The 17,392-nt window shown below is 41.8% G+C and overlaps 1 protein-coding gene across 1 annotated transcript in view; it reads right to left on the bottom strand.

Moving 5' to 3' along the window:
• The window catches only part of mak (male germ cell-associated kinase), a 114,494-nt gene that overhangs the window by 25,323 nt on the left and 71,779 nt on the right, over positions 1 to 17,392 (bottom strand). Inside the window, exons 7-8 of the mRNA XM_063069384.1 lie at positions 13,696 to 13,867; positions 9,967 to 10,134 (exon numbers count right to left, since the gene is read on the bottom strand). Of these exons, the coding sequence (XP_062925454.1) occupies positions 9,967 to 10,134; positions 13,696 to 13,867 (340 nt within the window). The remainder of the gene's footprint in view (positions 1 to 9,966; positions 10,135 to 13,695; positions 13,868 to 17,392) is intronic.

Genomic DNA, 17,392 nt, shown 5'->3' with positions numbered 1-17,392 from the left:
CCATGATTAATATGTAAGCTTCTAATTGATGATTTACTTTTATATTGCAAGATCTTTTCCCCAACAGCTTGCCCACCATCAGTATTAGATTAAGTGTATCACTCTGTCTATCCCGTTAAAAAAAAGCAATGCTATTACATCAATGCTAGTTCTGCTGAATCATGCCTGTAGAATTAGAAAATGTTAGTCAAAGGAACACTTATTTTCTCTTTTACTACTTTTCAGCCAATATCAAAACTTCACCAGTTGGATAATCAATCAGCTGACAATTGAAAGCTTTCTTCCTTCAAATATTCATATAAATAGAAGACTAGACAAAGTATTATTATTTATCACAAGCTTGTTTTCTGAAAGATGTGCGAAAACAACATGAATACAATCAATAGTTGCAACTGAAACCTTTATTAGTTCAGAGGCATTACCTAAAGTTAAATATTTCAGCAGTATGAAAGTATTGTATTGCTATATAGAGTAAATTTAAAGGACAAAGGAATATAATCATATTATAGGGATAAGAAATTGTATTCGAAATGTAAAAAAAGGTTTATATTTTAAGTGGTCAATATTATTTGCTCAATCTATACATTAATTGATTTTCACAGCTAAATATCTATTTTTGGCTGATAGACCTTGAAAGAACCACAAGTCTTCTTAGGTACGTGAATTAAGACCTCAGATTATTATCATGTTGGTCAGTGATGTGACTAACAGTGATTGTAGATTTCAGGAGAAGGAAATCAGAGGTCCATGAGCCAGTCCTCATTGGAGGAGCAGAAGTGGAGAGGAGCAGTAACTTTAAATTCCTAGTGTCACTATCTCAGAGGACCTGTGCTGGACCCATCATGTAAATGTAATTGCACAGAAAGTACGACAGTGCCTCTACTTCCTTAGCAGTCTGCAGAGATGTGGCATGACATCTAAAACAGTTACTACCCCTCAACCATCAGGCTCTTGAACAAAAGAGGATAACTACACTCATCTATTGAGACGTTCCCACAACCAATTATCTCACTTTAATGACGCTTTATCTTGTTATTTCTTGCTCTTGATATTTATTGCTATCACTTACATTTGCATTTGCACGGTTTGTTGTCTTCTTGGCTCTACTTGATCTTTCATTGATTCTGTTTATAGTTACTATTCTATAGATTTGCTGAGTATGCCCTCAGGAAAAAGTATCTCAGCATCGTATGTGGTGACATGTGGTGACACTGATAATAAATTTTACTTTGAACTTCACATCATCAGATCTTTAAATCTAATGTACTCTGGATGACTCATCTTCTACTTGATACCTGTTCTGCCTCCCTGGGTATTATTCATGCCTCATTTGCAGGCTTTGAACTATGGCAATGACTAAATCCCATGGAATCGGGGGAAAAAAAAAGAGATGGGATCCAAAATAAGTAAACTGGAATCAAAATTGTCTCAGGTGACATATAGCAGAGGGCAATACTTGGTAGTTTAATGACTATCAGACTGTTTACAAGTGAAATTCTGCAGTGCCAAGTCCCTTTGACTCTTGAAAGTAAGTGATTAAGATTCAAATTTAGGATTAAGTAATTTAAGACAGTACCAAAATTGGCCATGTGCTGTTGGTGGGTCTGAAAGTTGTAGCTACAGTTAGACATTACTACATTAGCTAAATAGGCATACATGTAGCAAATGGAATTCAATTTGGAGAAGAATGATACAAGGCATTTTGGGAACATCAATTAAGGAATATATGTGTAACCCTCAGGTTTGGCTAGCAGCTTAATCGAGGTGAAGACAGTCTCCGGCCCGGCCAAACTTAAGAAATCTTGTTTGGGTGGATGTTGGGTGTTGTGTTCCCGTTACAAATCAGTACCACGAAATAACAAACAGTACACCATAAACAAATAAAAAGAAAAAGGGCCAATTCACATGAAACAGTCCAATGTGCATGTTGGAGCTCATATTTCAGTCCATTCGTTCCCCATCAACCTCCTCCAAGCATCATGGACCCTTGCTTCAAGTCCACCCCATCCGGCGGTCTACTAACTCTTTCCACTCGCGTCTTCCCTCTCCATCTCTCCCCAACAAAAGACCGCAAAATCCCTTCTTTTAGACCCACAGGAAAGAACAACATGCCTCTCATTGGATGGCACACATTCCAAAGCCCCCGTTAGAGAAACTATTACATTAGCAGTGAAACCCTACAACGTGTTACACCCTCTCCCCACCAAATTTAGTCATGTCTTCATGACGTTGAGATAATTTGCCAACCCTTTCTGCAAAACACAAAGTCCAATCCAGTTGTAAAAGGCAGTGACATATGGTAGGGGTCACACTCTGTTCCCCTGGTGCTGTGTAGACCAGCCTATCCGGTGGTCTCCTGATTCTCCGAGACCTCCGCCCCCCTCACTTAACTCTTCAGGTTCATACACTACTGGGGATACTTCTGGTCTACCTGGTGAGGCCTCTCCCTACCTATCATTTGTGCCCACCTGCAACTCGGACCCCTTTGTCCTGTGGCCAAGCCCCACTTCATCCCTTGCAAGGTCCCGTTGCAACCCAGGCTGACAACAGATAGCACTCTCCACGCCCCCCACCCCCCCCACTTCACATGACTCAGCGGGAAAAGAGCTGGAAGTCTCTTCCTCAATCAATGGGGAGTTAGCAAAATGCAGCATATACCACACATCCAGGTCATCATCCTTCAAATCAGTATCCCTCTCAGGGGTGGGACCGGCTTAACCACTCCTGCTGTTGGCCCGCAGTCACTCCGCGTTTTTGCAGTCCTCTCACTGGGTGTAGAGTCCAGGTCGGTCTCTGGGTCTACCTGCACCTCTTGTCCTGGGGCAGCAGGTGGTTCCAATGGAGAATCTTGACAGGAACATTCCCATCTTCTGGTTCTACCCGGAAAACTGCTAGGTTTGGCATCTGACTCTCCACCACATAGGGTGTAGCCTCTCAGCGGTCAGCCAACTTATGTTTCCCAGGTAGCCCCAAATTCCTTAGGAGGACTCAGTCTCTCGGCAGGAGTTGGGAGAAGCTCACCTTTTGATCATACCTCCTCTTATTTCCTTGATTCTGCTTGGCAGCTGTGACCCCAGCTAATTCATAAGCACTTTGCAGCTCTCTTCTCATATCAGACACAGACTTCAGATAAGTCTTCAGTGGTAAGTCGCCCTTGTCAGTCCCAAAACAAAGGTCAATAGGCAACCTTGCCTCACGCCCAAACATCAGATAGTATGGCGAGTACCCAGTAGCTTCATTTCAGGTACGTTGTAACTGTGAACCAGATGTCCAATATGTTGACTCCACCTGCTCTTCCTGCTGATCTCCAGAGTCCTAAGCATGTCTAGCAAGGTCCGATTAAACCTCTCAGGCTGCGGATGATGGGGTGTGGTCCTCGACTTCTCGACTCCAAGCATGCCCATGGATGAGTCTGCTCTCGAAATCCCATCCCTGATCACTATCTATCAGCCTGGGAAACAATAAATGAAATACTTCCCCCATATCACTTTGGCCACTGTGGATGCCCTCTGGTCCTTAGTAGGAAAAGCCTGCGCATATCTGGTGTAGTGGTCGGTGATGACTAAGACATTCACCATGTTGCTGGATTCAGGTTCTGTTGACAGGAAATCCATACACACCAGGTCCAGGGGCCCCGCACTCTGCAAGTGGGTCAGGGGAGCTGCCTGTGTAGGCAGTGTCTTCCGCCATATGGATCGAATGCACAACTTGTAGTATTCTTCGACCTCCGACTTCATTCAGGGCCGGTAAAACCGATCTCAGCAATCCATAGGTCTCTGCAACCCCCAAATGTCCAGAACCATCATGAAGTGACTTCAACACAATCCTCCGATATTTCTCCAGCAGAACCAGCTGGCAACACCGAGGTCGGTCCGGAGGTAATGTGACCTGGTTAAGGATCTGGTTCTGCAACTCCAACCGAGGCCATTCTCTCAGTAATGGAGGCACCACCGCATGTTTCGTCTTCCCTGCCTGAGCTATGTCTCCCTTTTTGACCGCTGACCAAATAATACCGATGCCTGGGTCATCTTGCTGAGCAGTTGCCACTTCCCCAGAACTCAATCCAGCAGCAGATTTGTCTTCAGAGCAGTCAGGGTACAGTAAACTCGGTGAATGGCGTCATCTTAAGCTCCCAATTGATCCACCGCTCGATCCTGCCCCTCCTTACCTACCACCTTCACGGTAATGACACATGACCTTCACTCCTGGGGCAGGAATGCTCTCCCACTCCTCGTTCCTGCCCAGTCCCTCATGCACCCGTCAGGACAAAGTGTCAGCATCAATGATTCCTGCTTCCCAGCGGTACTTCAGGCTGAAATCACAGGCAATGCTGCCAATCACCGATGGCCTGTGGCATCCAGTTTCACCGAGGTCAGGGTATAACTTAAGGGGTTGTTGTCCGTCCTCACCTCAAACTTGGCCCTGCAGAGGTAGTCACTTAGCTTATCCACCACCACCCACTTCAAAGTCAGAAATTCCAACTCGTGCGTGGGATAGTTTTTCCCTTGGAGGGCAACAAACTCCAGCTGATAAATGCAACAGGTCTCAATCCGGTGCCCTGATCCTGATACCGGACGCCCCCAGGTCCTCTCTGCTGGCATCCGTGTGCTGTACATACAGCAATCAGGGGTCCGCAAAAGCCAGCACTGGCACCTGGGTCAACAGCTCCTTCAGTGACTGAAAGGCCTCCTCACATTTTGCACCCCACCTCGGTCCAAAGGGCTCCAATGGGCTAAGCTACTCTCCACACTCCTGTCGTTTATTCCCCCTCCCTATCTTCCCCAAGGAAGGGTAACCGCACAGAATCTGCTTCAACGGGTGATTCACTTTCGCGTCGCCCTTCACAAACTTTCAATAGTAACCACAGAACCAGAGGAACAAGCGCAGAGTCTCAGCCAAGTGGTCACCACCTCTATCTCAGCTGATCTGCTCCTACTCCATCCATGAGACTATGTGCCCAACATAGCTAACAGACATTTTGCAGAACTGGTACTTGTCCAGGGAAGGCTTTTGCCTTTCAGCTTTCAGGCGGCCCAGCACCTTTAGTAGCCTCACTTCATATTCTTCCAAGGTGAATTCAAACACTATGAGGTCATTCAGATACACCAATACCTCAAGCAAGTTCATATTCCCCACCATCTTCTCCATGACCTGCTGGAAGGTTGCAGGGGCTCCCGATATGCCCTGGGGCATCCTTTTGAATTGGAAAAATTCCAGGGGACATATAAATGCTGACTTCTCTTTGCCAGCCTCACTCACGGGGGATCTGGTAATATCCACTCCTCAAGTCCAGCGCACTGAATCACTTTGCACCACTCCACGCACATTCGTATCTTCCCATTCTTCTTTCGGGCCATTACTATTGGGGATACATAGGGGCTTCGGGACTCAGTGATGATTCCTTCAACTTACACAAATGTTGCTGAATCTCTTCCACTTCTGCAGGGGCCAGTCTCCGTGACCTCTCTCTAAACGGGGTGTCCTTGGTCACCCAGATAGTGTGACGAGTGCTCTTAGAACAACCCACATCAAACTCATCAGTGGAAAAGACACCTTCCATCTTCAACAGGTTCTCTACCAACCTCCTCTTCCAACCCGCAGGAACCGGGGAGTCCCTGAAGTTGAATGTCTCAGTGGTCAACTTTCCCCCTTTTTCCAATAGTTTCTCTCTAGCTTGTCTCACAGGGACACTAGACATTACCATCACTGGGAACAGATGCGCCAGGGGCATCCCCTGCTTGAAAGTGACCTCCCTCTTCATAATGTTCCTGACAATCACTACCATCCTGCTCGCCTGTGCAACCAAGGGCTTCTGCAATTCGGGCCTCACCAGTACCCCAGCAGGAAATCCTGACTCCTTCTCGTGGTCTTCTGGAGCGTCCCACAAAATCAATCCTGGAACAATACCCTCAGGTTCGGCCAGCAGCTTAATCTAGGGGAAGACAGTCCCCGGCCCTGCCAAACTTGAGAAATCTTGTTTGGGTGGATGCTGTGTGATGTGTTCCCCTGTTACAAATCAGTACCATGCAATAAGAAACAGTACACAATATGCAATTAAATGATTCAGCTTTATAATTCTTAATTTGATGAGAGGTTAGTAAATAAACAAAAAAAAAAGAAAAAAGGCCCATTCACATGGAACAGTCTAATGTGCACATTGAAGCTCACGTTTCCATCTATTCATTCTCCATCGACCTCCTCCAAGCGTCGCGTACCCTCAGACCCTCACTCCAAGTCCACTCCTTCCAGAGGTCTACTAACTCTCTCCACTCGCGTCTTCTCTCTCCAACAAAAGACAGCGAAATCCCATCTCTCAGTCCCACAAGAAAGAACAACATGCCTCTCACTGGATGGCGCACATTCCAAAGCCCCTGTTATCTCTATTCATAACCCAAACATTGCTGCTACAGAGAAACCATTACATTAGCAGTGAAACCTTACAGCGCATTACATATGACATTCCTGAGCAGTGTAGAGAAACAGAGAAATCTAAAACTCAAGTATACAAATCACTGAAGGTGCAGGGAAAGCAGGGAAAAAAAGATAAAGTGGTGAAAGAGATACTTTACATTAGTAGTTAAAGCATAGACTACAAGAACAGAGAAGTCACAATGGGACTCCATAAATCACTAGCTAGCTAAAGCACTGCATGCAGTTCTGATCACTACAGGAAGGATATAACAGCACCAAATAGGGTATGTTTATTTTGCGTTTTGTAGTGACAGAGGAGGTGACCTTTCAGAGCATTGAATCAATGCTAATTATCAGAACATTCATATCAGATGCATTCCTCCTACTTTTCTGCAATCTCTTGCATGCTAAACAACTTGCTTGCCCAGCACCCCTACTTCCTACCCCACTGACATTAGGGTACATTTAACCTACTAGTACATCTGTGGGAGTTGGAAGGATACCAAAGCACCTGGAGGAAAGCTAGATAATCACAGAAAGGTCACATTGTGCACAGACCACATCAAAGGTCAGGATCAAACTTGGATTACTGGAGCTTATTGCACCACTATGCCTCTTTGCACAGGTTTTGCCTGGGCTGGAGAATTATCATAAAGATGAACTAGAATGGCATTGAGCAGAGATGACTATTGAAATATTTAATCAAGGTTCATAAAGTGATATGAGGTTTGAGAGGAAGTCCTTCCCTTAGTTGAGAGTTCAATAACCAGGCTATAGCAAGAAGAGGGGAGTAAATGCAAGTTCTTTTTTTCAACCCTAAAACTGGAACTCTCTGCCTGGGAAAGAGTTGAAGGCAGAAATACTCAATACATATAAATGTGTCTAAATGAGTAGCTAATGTAAGACTTGAAAGACCTTAGACCAAAAATCTGGAAGGTGGTCCCAGCTTCAAAAAAAGAATGGCCTCCTCTATGGTAAACTTTTGTGACATTATGATAAATATGATCTACAATCAACATTGTCCCCGCAGACAAATGTTTCTCAATTGTTGTGCTACTGGTATTTTAGATGCTTTCTCAGTACACATACAGAAATTTGTTCAGCATCAAATTGAAAAGAGTATACCAACTTTGATAGGCCTTAATTTATCAAATTAGGCAATGTTACTGAATGTTCCTCTTCTGTTTTTTTTTATATTTTTTTTTAAATTTTATATATATCAATGGAAAAAAAGAAAAAAAAAACCCCCAAAAAAAACCCCACCGTGCAACTAACTAAAAGAAAAGCAAAGCAAAGCAATGGGCTAACTTGAAACCAAACAGAGTTAAACTTAAAATCACATCCTCAATCCCGACCTCCATTAAAACAGTGAAAAAAAAACAAGAAGGGTAAATATTACATTAAATGAAAATATCGAATAAAAGGTCCCCAAATCTGTTCAAATTTAAATGAAGAATCATAAAGGTTACTTCTAATTTTCTCCAGATTCAAACATAAAATCGTCTGAGAAAACCAAAAAAAGGTAGTTGGAGCATTAAGCTCTTTCCAATGTTGTAAAATACATCTTTTCGCCATTAAAGTAAGAAATGCAATCATTCTACGGGCTGAAGGGGAAAGATTACTAGAAATTTTAGGTAGTCCAAAGATAGCAGTAATAGGGTGAGGAGAGATATCTATATTTAATACCTTAGAAATAATATTGAAAATATCTCTCCAAAAAGTTTCCAAAGTAGGGCAAGACCAAAACATATGAGTTAAAGAGGCTATCTGTCCCGAACATCTATCACAGAAAGGATTAATATGCGAGTAAAAACGCGCTAACTTATCTTTGGACATATGTGCTCTATGAACCACTTTAAATTGAATTAGGGAATGTTTAGCACAAATAGAGGAAGTATTAACTAATTGTAAAATCTGCCCCCAATCATCCACAGAAATGGTAAGCCCCAATTCCTGTTCCCAATCTACCCTAATCTTATCAAATGGAGCTTTCCTAAGTTTCATAATAATATTATAAATCATAGCCGATGCACCTTTCTGACATGGATTAAGGTTAATTATCGAATCTAAAATATATATAGGAGGAAGCATTGGAAAGGAAGAAAGTATAGTACTTAGGAAATTTCTAACTTGTAAATATCTAAAAAAATGTATTCTTGATAAGTTATATTTATTAGATAATTGTTCAAAAGACATAAGGGAACCATCTAAAAATAAATCCAAAAACCGTAAAATACCCTTAGTCTTCCAAGTTTGAAAAGCGCGATCCGTAAAAGAGGGAGGAAAAAATATGTTACCTAAAATAGGAATCGCTAACCCGAATTGATTAAGATCAAAAAATTTTCTGAATTGAAACCAAATACGCAAAGCATATTTAACGATCGGGTTAGAGACCTGCTTAAGGCGTTTCAAATCAAAAGGAAGAGATGAACCTAAAATAGAACCAAGTGTATAACCCTGAACAGATTGTAATTCCAATGCTACCCATTTAGGAATGGATAATATGTCCCGGTCAAGTAACCAAAATTTCATATGTCGAATATTAATAGCCCAATAATAAAATCTAAAGTTAGGTAATGCTAAACCTCCATCTCTCTTAGCTTTCTGTAAATGTATTTTACCCAGTCTCGGATTCTTATTCTGCCAAATAAATGAAGAAATTTTAGAGTCGACTTTATCAAAAAAAGATTTAGGAACGAAAATTGGTAATACCTGAAACACATATAAAAATTTTGGCAAAAAAAACATCTTAACTGCATTAATACGACCAATCAAAGTTAAATATAAGGGAAACCATTTAGATGAAAGTTGAGTAATATGGTCTATTAATGGTAAAAAGTTAGTCTTAAATAAATCTTTATGTTTACAAGTAATTTTAATCCCAAGATATGAAAAATAATTATTAATCAATTTAAATGGAAATTTATAATATAAGGGAAGATGTTTATTAATCGGAAAAAGTTCACTCTTACTAAGATTTAATTTATAACCTGAGAAAAGACCAAATTGTGCTAATAACTCTAAAGAGCAGGAATAGATCTCTCAGGATTAGAAATATATAAAAGTAAATCATCAGCATAGAGTGATAATTTATGGGACTTTAATCCCCGAGTTATCCCAGTAATATTTGAAGATTCTCGAATAGCAATTGCAAGAGGTTCTAATGCAATATCAAATAATAGGGGACTAAGAGGACAGCCTTGTCGAGTACCACGAAAGAGAGGAAAAAAAGGTGAGTTTAAAGAGTTAGTACGAACCGAGGCTACAGGGGAGTGATATAACAGTTTAATCCAGGATATAAATTTCAAGCTAAAATTAAACATTTCAAGCACCTTAAATAAATAAGGCCATTCTACTCTATCAAAAGCTTTCTCGGCATCTAAAGAAATAACACACTCAGGAACATTTTGTGAGGGAGTATAAACGATATTTAACAATGTACGAATATTATAAAAAGAGTAACGACCTTTAATAAAACCCGTTTGGTCTTCCGAAATAATACAAGGAAGTACTTTTTCTAGTCTATTTGCTAATAATCCTCTTCTGTTAACTTACCTGACTAGCATTTGGTCTTTTTTTAGGATCCCAATAAAGTGCTTCTTTAATGAGTTGTATTGCTTCATTACTAGCATTGGGTATCAGTGTCTTCAGATGAATGGGCACACACTGTGGAAATCGGAAGTTCATGGCAGCTGAAAGCTGATAACCTTCTGGCCAGTCATTCTGGAAGGTGGGGGGAGGGGGGAACAGCTTACATTTAATATGATACACTTTTTTGAAGATAAACTATAACATTAATATGACTTTATTTATCCTACTGAGGAACTATCCAAGATTATGATAAAAATTGTTAGATTACTGGGGACTTGGTTTTTTATCCAAACTGATGCCTCCATGTGCACATCCGTAAGACTTCTATGACAACAGGCTCTGACTGTGTAATACTTAACAGAGTTGAGTTTTCGTAGAATGGACTTTGTTTTAATTGTGTTCTTTCTTGTAAAAACTGTGTTTAGTTTATGTTTTCTTATGAATGCTACTTACATGATGTTACGTGACTGTGATACTGCTGTACCTGTGCCTTCATGTATTTGTGCATATGACAATAAACTTAATTTTGACCTTAACACCTATTCCCACATATCCAACGTTACTCAACTTCTCTTCTATCTCCTTTCATCTGTGGTTGAGATCCTTTTATTGTCTTAAAATCTAAGGTTCTTAAATTCCAACTTCATACTGCTGTTCTCACTCACCACGCTTATGATAGTGAAACAATGTACTTTGGAAAGTGACAGAGTACTTGATGGATAAACATTCCGCTTCCTGGTAGATCAGTGTGAACCTGAGTTCAGCAGAGTTTTAGGTAGCTGCACCATTTATTCTCAGTAATCAGGTACTGTCACATTGACCACGTGCTTTGTCCAAAGCCTTTGAACTCACAAGAGACTGCCGATGCTGGAATCTGGAGCAACAAACAATCTGCTGGAAGAACTCAGAGGGTCTTGATGCAGGTTTTCGACCTGCAATGTATACAATTCCCTTCCTCCCACAGAAGGTGTTTGACCCGCTGAGTTCTTCCAACACATTGATTGTTGCCTTGTCATCATACTTCTCAGTTTTTTTAAACATAACACAGACATGTCTAATATTTACTGATTAAACAATAAGATAAGGCACAATAGCTCAAGGAAATAAAGTATGAGATCAAGATTATTGTACACATTAAGTGAAATGTGCAGTTCTGGTTGGTACATGATAGAAAGGATGCGATTGCACTAGAGCAGATACAGAAGAGATCCATCGTCATGTTGCCTGGATGTTTCGGCTGTAAGTTCTTATTGAATTTTTTGAAGAGGTTACTCGGAAAGTTGACGAGGCTAAAGCGGTGGATGTTGTCTATATGGACTTCGGTAAGGCCTTTGACAAGGTTCTACACGGAAGGTTAGTTAGGAAGGTTCAATCATTAGGTATTAATATTGAAGCAGTAAAATGGATTCAGCAGTGGCTGGATGCGAGACGCCAGAGAGTAGTGGTGGATAACTGTTTATCAGATTGGAGGCCACTGACTAGTGGTGTGCCTCAGCGATCTGTACTGGGTCCAATGTTGTTTGTCATATACATTAATGATCTGGATGATGGGGTGGTAAATTGGATGAGTAAGTATGCAGATGATACTAAGATAGGTGGAGTTGTGGATAATGAAGTAAGTTTTCAAAGCTTGCAGAGAGATTTAGGCTCGTTAGAAGAGTGGGATGAAAGATGGCAGATGGAGTTTAATGCTGATAAATGTGAGGTGCTACACTTTGGTAGGACTAATCAAAATAGGACATACATGGTAAATGGTAGGGCAATGAAGAATGCAGTACAACAGAGGGATCTAGGAATAACAGTGCATAGTTCCCTGAAGGTGGAATCTCATGTGGATAGGGTGGTGAAGAAAGCTTTTCGTATGCTGGCCTTTATAAATCAGAGCATTGAGTATAGGAGTTGGGATGTAATGTTGAAACTGTACAAGGCATTGGTAAGGCCAAATTTGGAGCATTGTGTACAGTTCTGGTCACCGAATTATAGGAAAGATGTCAACAAAATTGAGAGAGTACAGAGAAGATTTACTAGAATGTTGCCTGGGTTTCATCACCTAAGTTACAGAGAAGGGTTGAACAAGTTGGTTTCTTTGGAGTGTAGAAGGTGAGGGGGGACTTGATAGAGGTATTTAAAATTATGAGGGGGATAGATAGAGTTGACGTGGATAGGCTTTTTCCAATGAGAGTGGGGGAGATTCAAACAAGAGGACATGAGTTGAGAGTTAAAGGGCAAAAGTTTAGGGGTAACATGAGGGGGAACTTCTTTACTCAGAGAGTGGTAGCTGTGCGGAACGAGCTTCTAGCAAAAGTGGTTGAGGCAGGTTTGATGTTGTCATTTGAAGTTAAATTGGACAGATATATGGACAGGAAAGGAATGGAGGGTTATGGGCTGAGTGCAGGTCGGTGGGACTAGGTGAGAGTAAGAGTTTGGCACGGACTAGAAAGGCCGAGATGGCCTGTTTTTGTGCTGTAATTGTTATATGGTTGTAAGAAACAATTACCGAGGCTGGGTTTATTTTCCTCAGAGTGGAGAAGACTGTTGGGCAGGGGGACCTAAATGATGTATATAAAATTATTAGTAGCATGGAAAGGGTAGATAATCAGGAACTTCAACTCTTTGTGAGGTTTCTATAACAAGAGGGCAAAGGTTAAACAGAAGGGGTATGATACTTAGAGAGGATTTAAGGAAGAATTTTTCACCCAGCAGTCGGTTGAACTATTGAATACACTACCTAAGGGTGTGGTGGAGGCAGGGACTCTAAAACATTTAAATAGCTTTAGATGAGCACTTGAAATGTTAAGGCAAAAGACTATTGGCAGAGTGCTGGAAACTGGCATTAGTGTAGATAAATATTTAATGGGTATTTTTTAGCCAAAGTGACTATTTCAGAAAATGAAATAGTCACTATATTATTCTATGACACACTTGCATTCTCATTTGGCCCCTAGTGCCTGCTCCACCATTCAACAAGCAGATACAACTTTCTTTGTCACCTTTCCTACTCTATCCCCATAGCCTTTGATTAATTTATTCATTAGAAAATCTACATACAACAGCTATGAAAATATTCAAGGATTCTTTCTCCTCAGCTTACTGATGCAAAGTACTCCAAAAGACACATAATGCTTTGAGAATAGAAATGCTTCCTAATTAAAACTGAAAGGATATATCTTCTGGTACTAGATTCTCCCATATAGAAAAACACTCTCCCAGCATTTACCTTATCCAGCACCCTAAGAATCTTATCTGTATCAGTAAGATTGTCTCTCATTCCTAAATTTACTGAGTGATAAAGTGTGGAAGCAGGCCCTTCAGCCCAGCTCATCCATGCCAACCATGGTTTCCACCAAACTCATCCCATTTTCCCATGCTATTTCATATCTTATCCATGTACTTATCCAAATGTTTTTTAAACCCCAATAAGAACGGTCTCAATCTAGCTAACCTTTCCTGATACAACAATCCCTTCCTGGCCAAAATTTTCAAATGGGTACTGATATTGTTTGCATGATTTGTTTTTTCACCTCTCTCTGCATATTGGGCATTTTGACAGTCTTCTTTATGGGTTCTTTTGGTTTTCTTTGTTTTGAGTGCCTGTCGAATCTCATGGTTGTATAAAGTACACATACTTCGATAATAAATGAACTTTGAACTTTGATAAAGGCTACTGCTCTCACATTTACAATTGTTACTTACTTTTTTTGGAGTGCCTAACACTTGGCAGATTTTAAAGATTTCATCCACTTCACTGGTTCCTGGAAAGAGTGGCCTCAGTGTGTATAGTTCAGCCATAATACAGCCTGTTGCCCATATATCTATTGGAGAACTATAGACAGAGGAACGCAATAGAACTTCAGGAGCACGATACCTATGAAAATATGGGGAAAACAGCTGAAAGAAAAATGCTATATGCTGTATCATATTTCTCAGAATATCTACAAGGGTTCCAGAATTGTTAAAATGTAATCATTGATACCAAAGACAATGGTAATTCTACAAATAGAAAATAGTCACAAATAGTCATGGAATGAAAGATGAATCAATCTATTTAATGTTGTTTTTAGTGACAGGTTTTTCTAAAGAAAATTATAAAGTTAGGTGGCAAAGTGGGTAATCTTAATAGCTAAAGAAAGTTACTAATAGCTGCTGATATGTATATTGAGAGAGGAAGTGAGATGAAAAAAAGAACAAAATATTTTCTAACAACACACATCAAAGTTGCTGGTGAACGCAGCAGGCCAGGCAGCATCTCTAGGAAGACATTTCAGGCCGAGACCCTTCATCAGGACTAACTGAAGGAAGAGTTAGTAAGAGATTTGAAAGTGGGAGGGAGAGGGGGAGGTCCAAAATGTTAGGAGAAGACAGGAGGGGGAGGGATGGAGCCAAGAGCTGGACAGGTGATTGGCAAAGGGGATACGAGAGGATCATGGGACAGGAGGTCCAGGAAGAAAGACAAGGGTGGGGGAACCCAGAGGATGGGCAAGGGGTATAGTCAGAGGGACAGAGGGAGAAAAAGGAGAGTGAGAGAAAGAATGTGCGTATAAAAATAAATAACAGATGGGGTACGAGGGGGAGGTGGGGCATTAGCGGAAGTTAGAGAAGTCGATGTTCATGCCATCAGGTTGGAGACTACCCAGACGGAATATAAGGTGTTGTTCCTCCAACCAGAGTGTGGCTTCATCTTTACAGTAGAGGAGGCCGTGGATAGACATGTCAGAATGGGAATGGGATGTGGAATTAAAATGTGTGGCCACTGGGAGATCCTGCTTTCTCTGGCGGACAGAGCGTAGGTGTTCAGCAAAGCAGTCTCCCAGTTTGCGTCGGGTCTCGCCAATATATAGAAGGCCACATCGGGAGCACCGGACGCAGTATATCACCCCAGCCGACTCACAGGTGAAGTGTCGCCTCACCTGGAAGGACTGTGTGAAAATAGACAAAACAGAGCAAAAGTGCTCGACAAAGTGGTCCCCCAATCTATGTCAGGTCACACCAATTTAGAGCAGGCTGCTTTGGGAACACTGGATCAGAATTAGAATCAGGTTTATCATCACCGGCATGTGTCATGAAATTTGTGAACTTAGCAGCAGCAGTACAATGCAATACATGATAATAAAGATGAAAAAGAACATAATAAACAAATCAATAACAGTAAAATATATATTGAACAGATCAAAATTCTACAAAAATAGAAACAGCATACATTATAAGAAGTGAGATAGTGTTCATTGGAGTGGCCATCACAAACCCCTGACCTCAATCCGATAGAAAATTTGTAGGCAGAACTGAAAAAGCGCGTGCGAGCAAGGAGGCCTACAAACCTGACTCAGTTACACCAGTTCTGTCTGGAGGAATGGAACAAAATTCCTGCAACTTACTGTGAGAGGCTTGTGGAAGGCTACCCAAAATGATTGACCCAAGTTAAACAATTTAAAGGCAATGCTACCAAATACTAACAAAGTGTATGTAAACTTCTGACCCACTGGGAAAGTAATGAAAGAAATAAAAGCTGAAATAAATTAGACTCTCTACTATTATTCTGCCATTTCACATTCTTAAAATAAAGCAGTGATCCTAATTGACCTAAGACAGGGAATGTTTTCTAGGATTAAATGTGAGGAATGTGAAAAACTGAGTTTAAATGTATTTGGCTAAGGTGTATGTAAACTTCTGATTTCAACTGTATTTAGTGAAGAAGCCTCAACTGCTTCCCTGGGCAGAGAATTCCACAGATTCACCACTCTCTAGGAAAAGTTTCTCCTCATCTCCGTCCTAAATCTTCTCCCCTGAATCTTGAGGCAATGTCCCCTAGTACTAGTCTCACCTACCAATGGAAACAACTTTCCTACTTCTATCTTATCTATCCCTTTCAAAATTTTGTATGTTTCTATAAGATCCCCTCTCATTCTTCTGAATTCCAGAGAGTATAGTCCCAGGCGACTCAATCTCTCCTCAAAGGTTAACCCCTTCATCTCTGGAATCAACCTGGTGAACCTCCTCTGCACTGCCTCCAAAGCCAATATATCCTTCCTCAAGTATGGAGACCAGAACTGCACACAGTACTCCAGGTGCAGCCTCACCAGTACCCTGTATGGTTGCAGCATGACCTTCCTGCTCTTGAATTCAATCCCTCTAGCAATGAAGGCCAACATTCCGTTTGCCTTCTTAATAACCTGTTGTACCTGCAAGCCAACTTTTTGTGATTCATGCACAAGCACACCTAAGTCCCTCTGCAAAACAGCATGCTGCAATCTTTCACCATTTAAATAATAATTTACTCTTCTATTATTCCTTCCAAATGGATGATCTCGCATTTACCGACGTTGTATTCCATCTGCCAGACCTTGGCCCACTCACTTAACCTAACTATATCCCTTTGCAGACTCTACACATCCTCTGTACAATTTGCTTTTCCACTCAGTTTAGTGTCATCAGCAAATTTTGCTACGCTACACTCAGTCCCCTCTTCCAAATCATCAATGTAAATGGTAAACAGCTGTGGGCCCAGCACCAACCCTTGCAGTACCCCACTCACCAAATGACTGCCAACCGGAGAAACACCCATTTATACCAACACTCACAACACGCTGGAGGAACTCAGCAGGTTGAGCAGCATCAGTGGAAATGATCAGTTGACATTTCGGGCCGGAACCCTTCGTCAGGACTGTAGAGGGAAGGGGCAGAGGCCCTATAAAGAAGGTGGGGGGAGGGTGGGAAGGAGAAGGCTGGTAGGTCCCAGGTGAAAAACCAGTAAGGGGAAAGATAAAGGGGTGGGGGAGGGGAAGCACGGAGGTGATCAGCAGGAAAGGTGAAGAAGGAATAGGGGGAAAACAAAATGGGTAGTAGAAGGAGGCGGAATCATGAGGGAGGTGATAGGCAGCTGGGGGAGGGGGCAGAGTAACATAGGGATAGAGGAAGGGAGGGGGAGGGAATTACCGGAAGTTGGAGAATTCAATGATCATACCAAGGGGCTGCAGACTACCCAGAAGGTATGTGAGGTGTTGCTCCTCCAACCTGAGTTTAGCCTCATCATGGTAGTAGAGGAGGCAGTGTATGGACATATCTGAATGGGAGTGGGAAGCAGAGCTGAAGTGGGTGGCTGCTGGGAGATCCTGTCTGTTGTGGTGGATGGAGCAGAGGTGCTCGACAAAGCGGTCCCCCAATCTGCGTTGGGTTTCACCGATGTAGAGCACCGGATGCAACAGATGACCCCAACAGACTCACAAGCGAAGTGTTGCCTCACTTGGAAGGACTGTTTGGGGCCCTGAATGGTGGCAAGAGAGGAGGTATAGGGACAGGTGTAGCACTTATGAACAGGGATAAGTGTCAGGTGGGAGATCCGCGGGGAGGGACGTGTGGACCAGGGAGTTGCAGAGGGACCAATCCCTGCGGAAAG

This window comes from Mobula hypostoma, chromosome 17 (genome assembly GCF_963921235.1).
Source record: "Mobula hypostoma chromosome 17, sMobHyp1.1, whole genome shotgun sequence".
Classification (NCBI taxonomy): domain Eukaryota; kingdom Metazoa; phylum Chordata; class Chondrichthyes; order Myliobatiformes; family Myliobatidae; genus Mobula; species Mobula hypostoma.
This window is presented reverse-complemented; position numbering and strand designations above follow the sequence as displayed.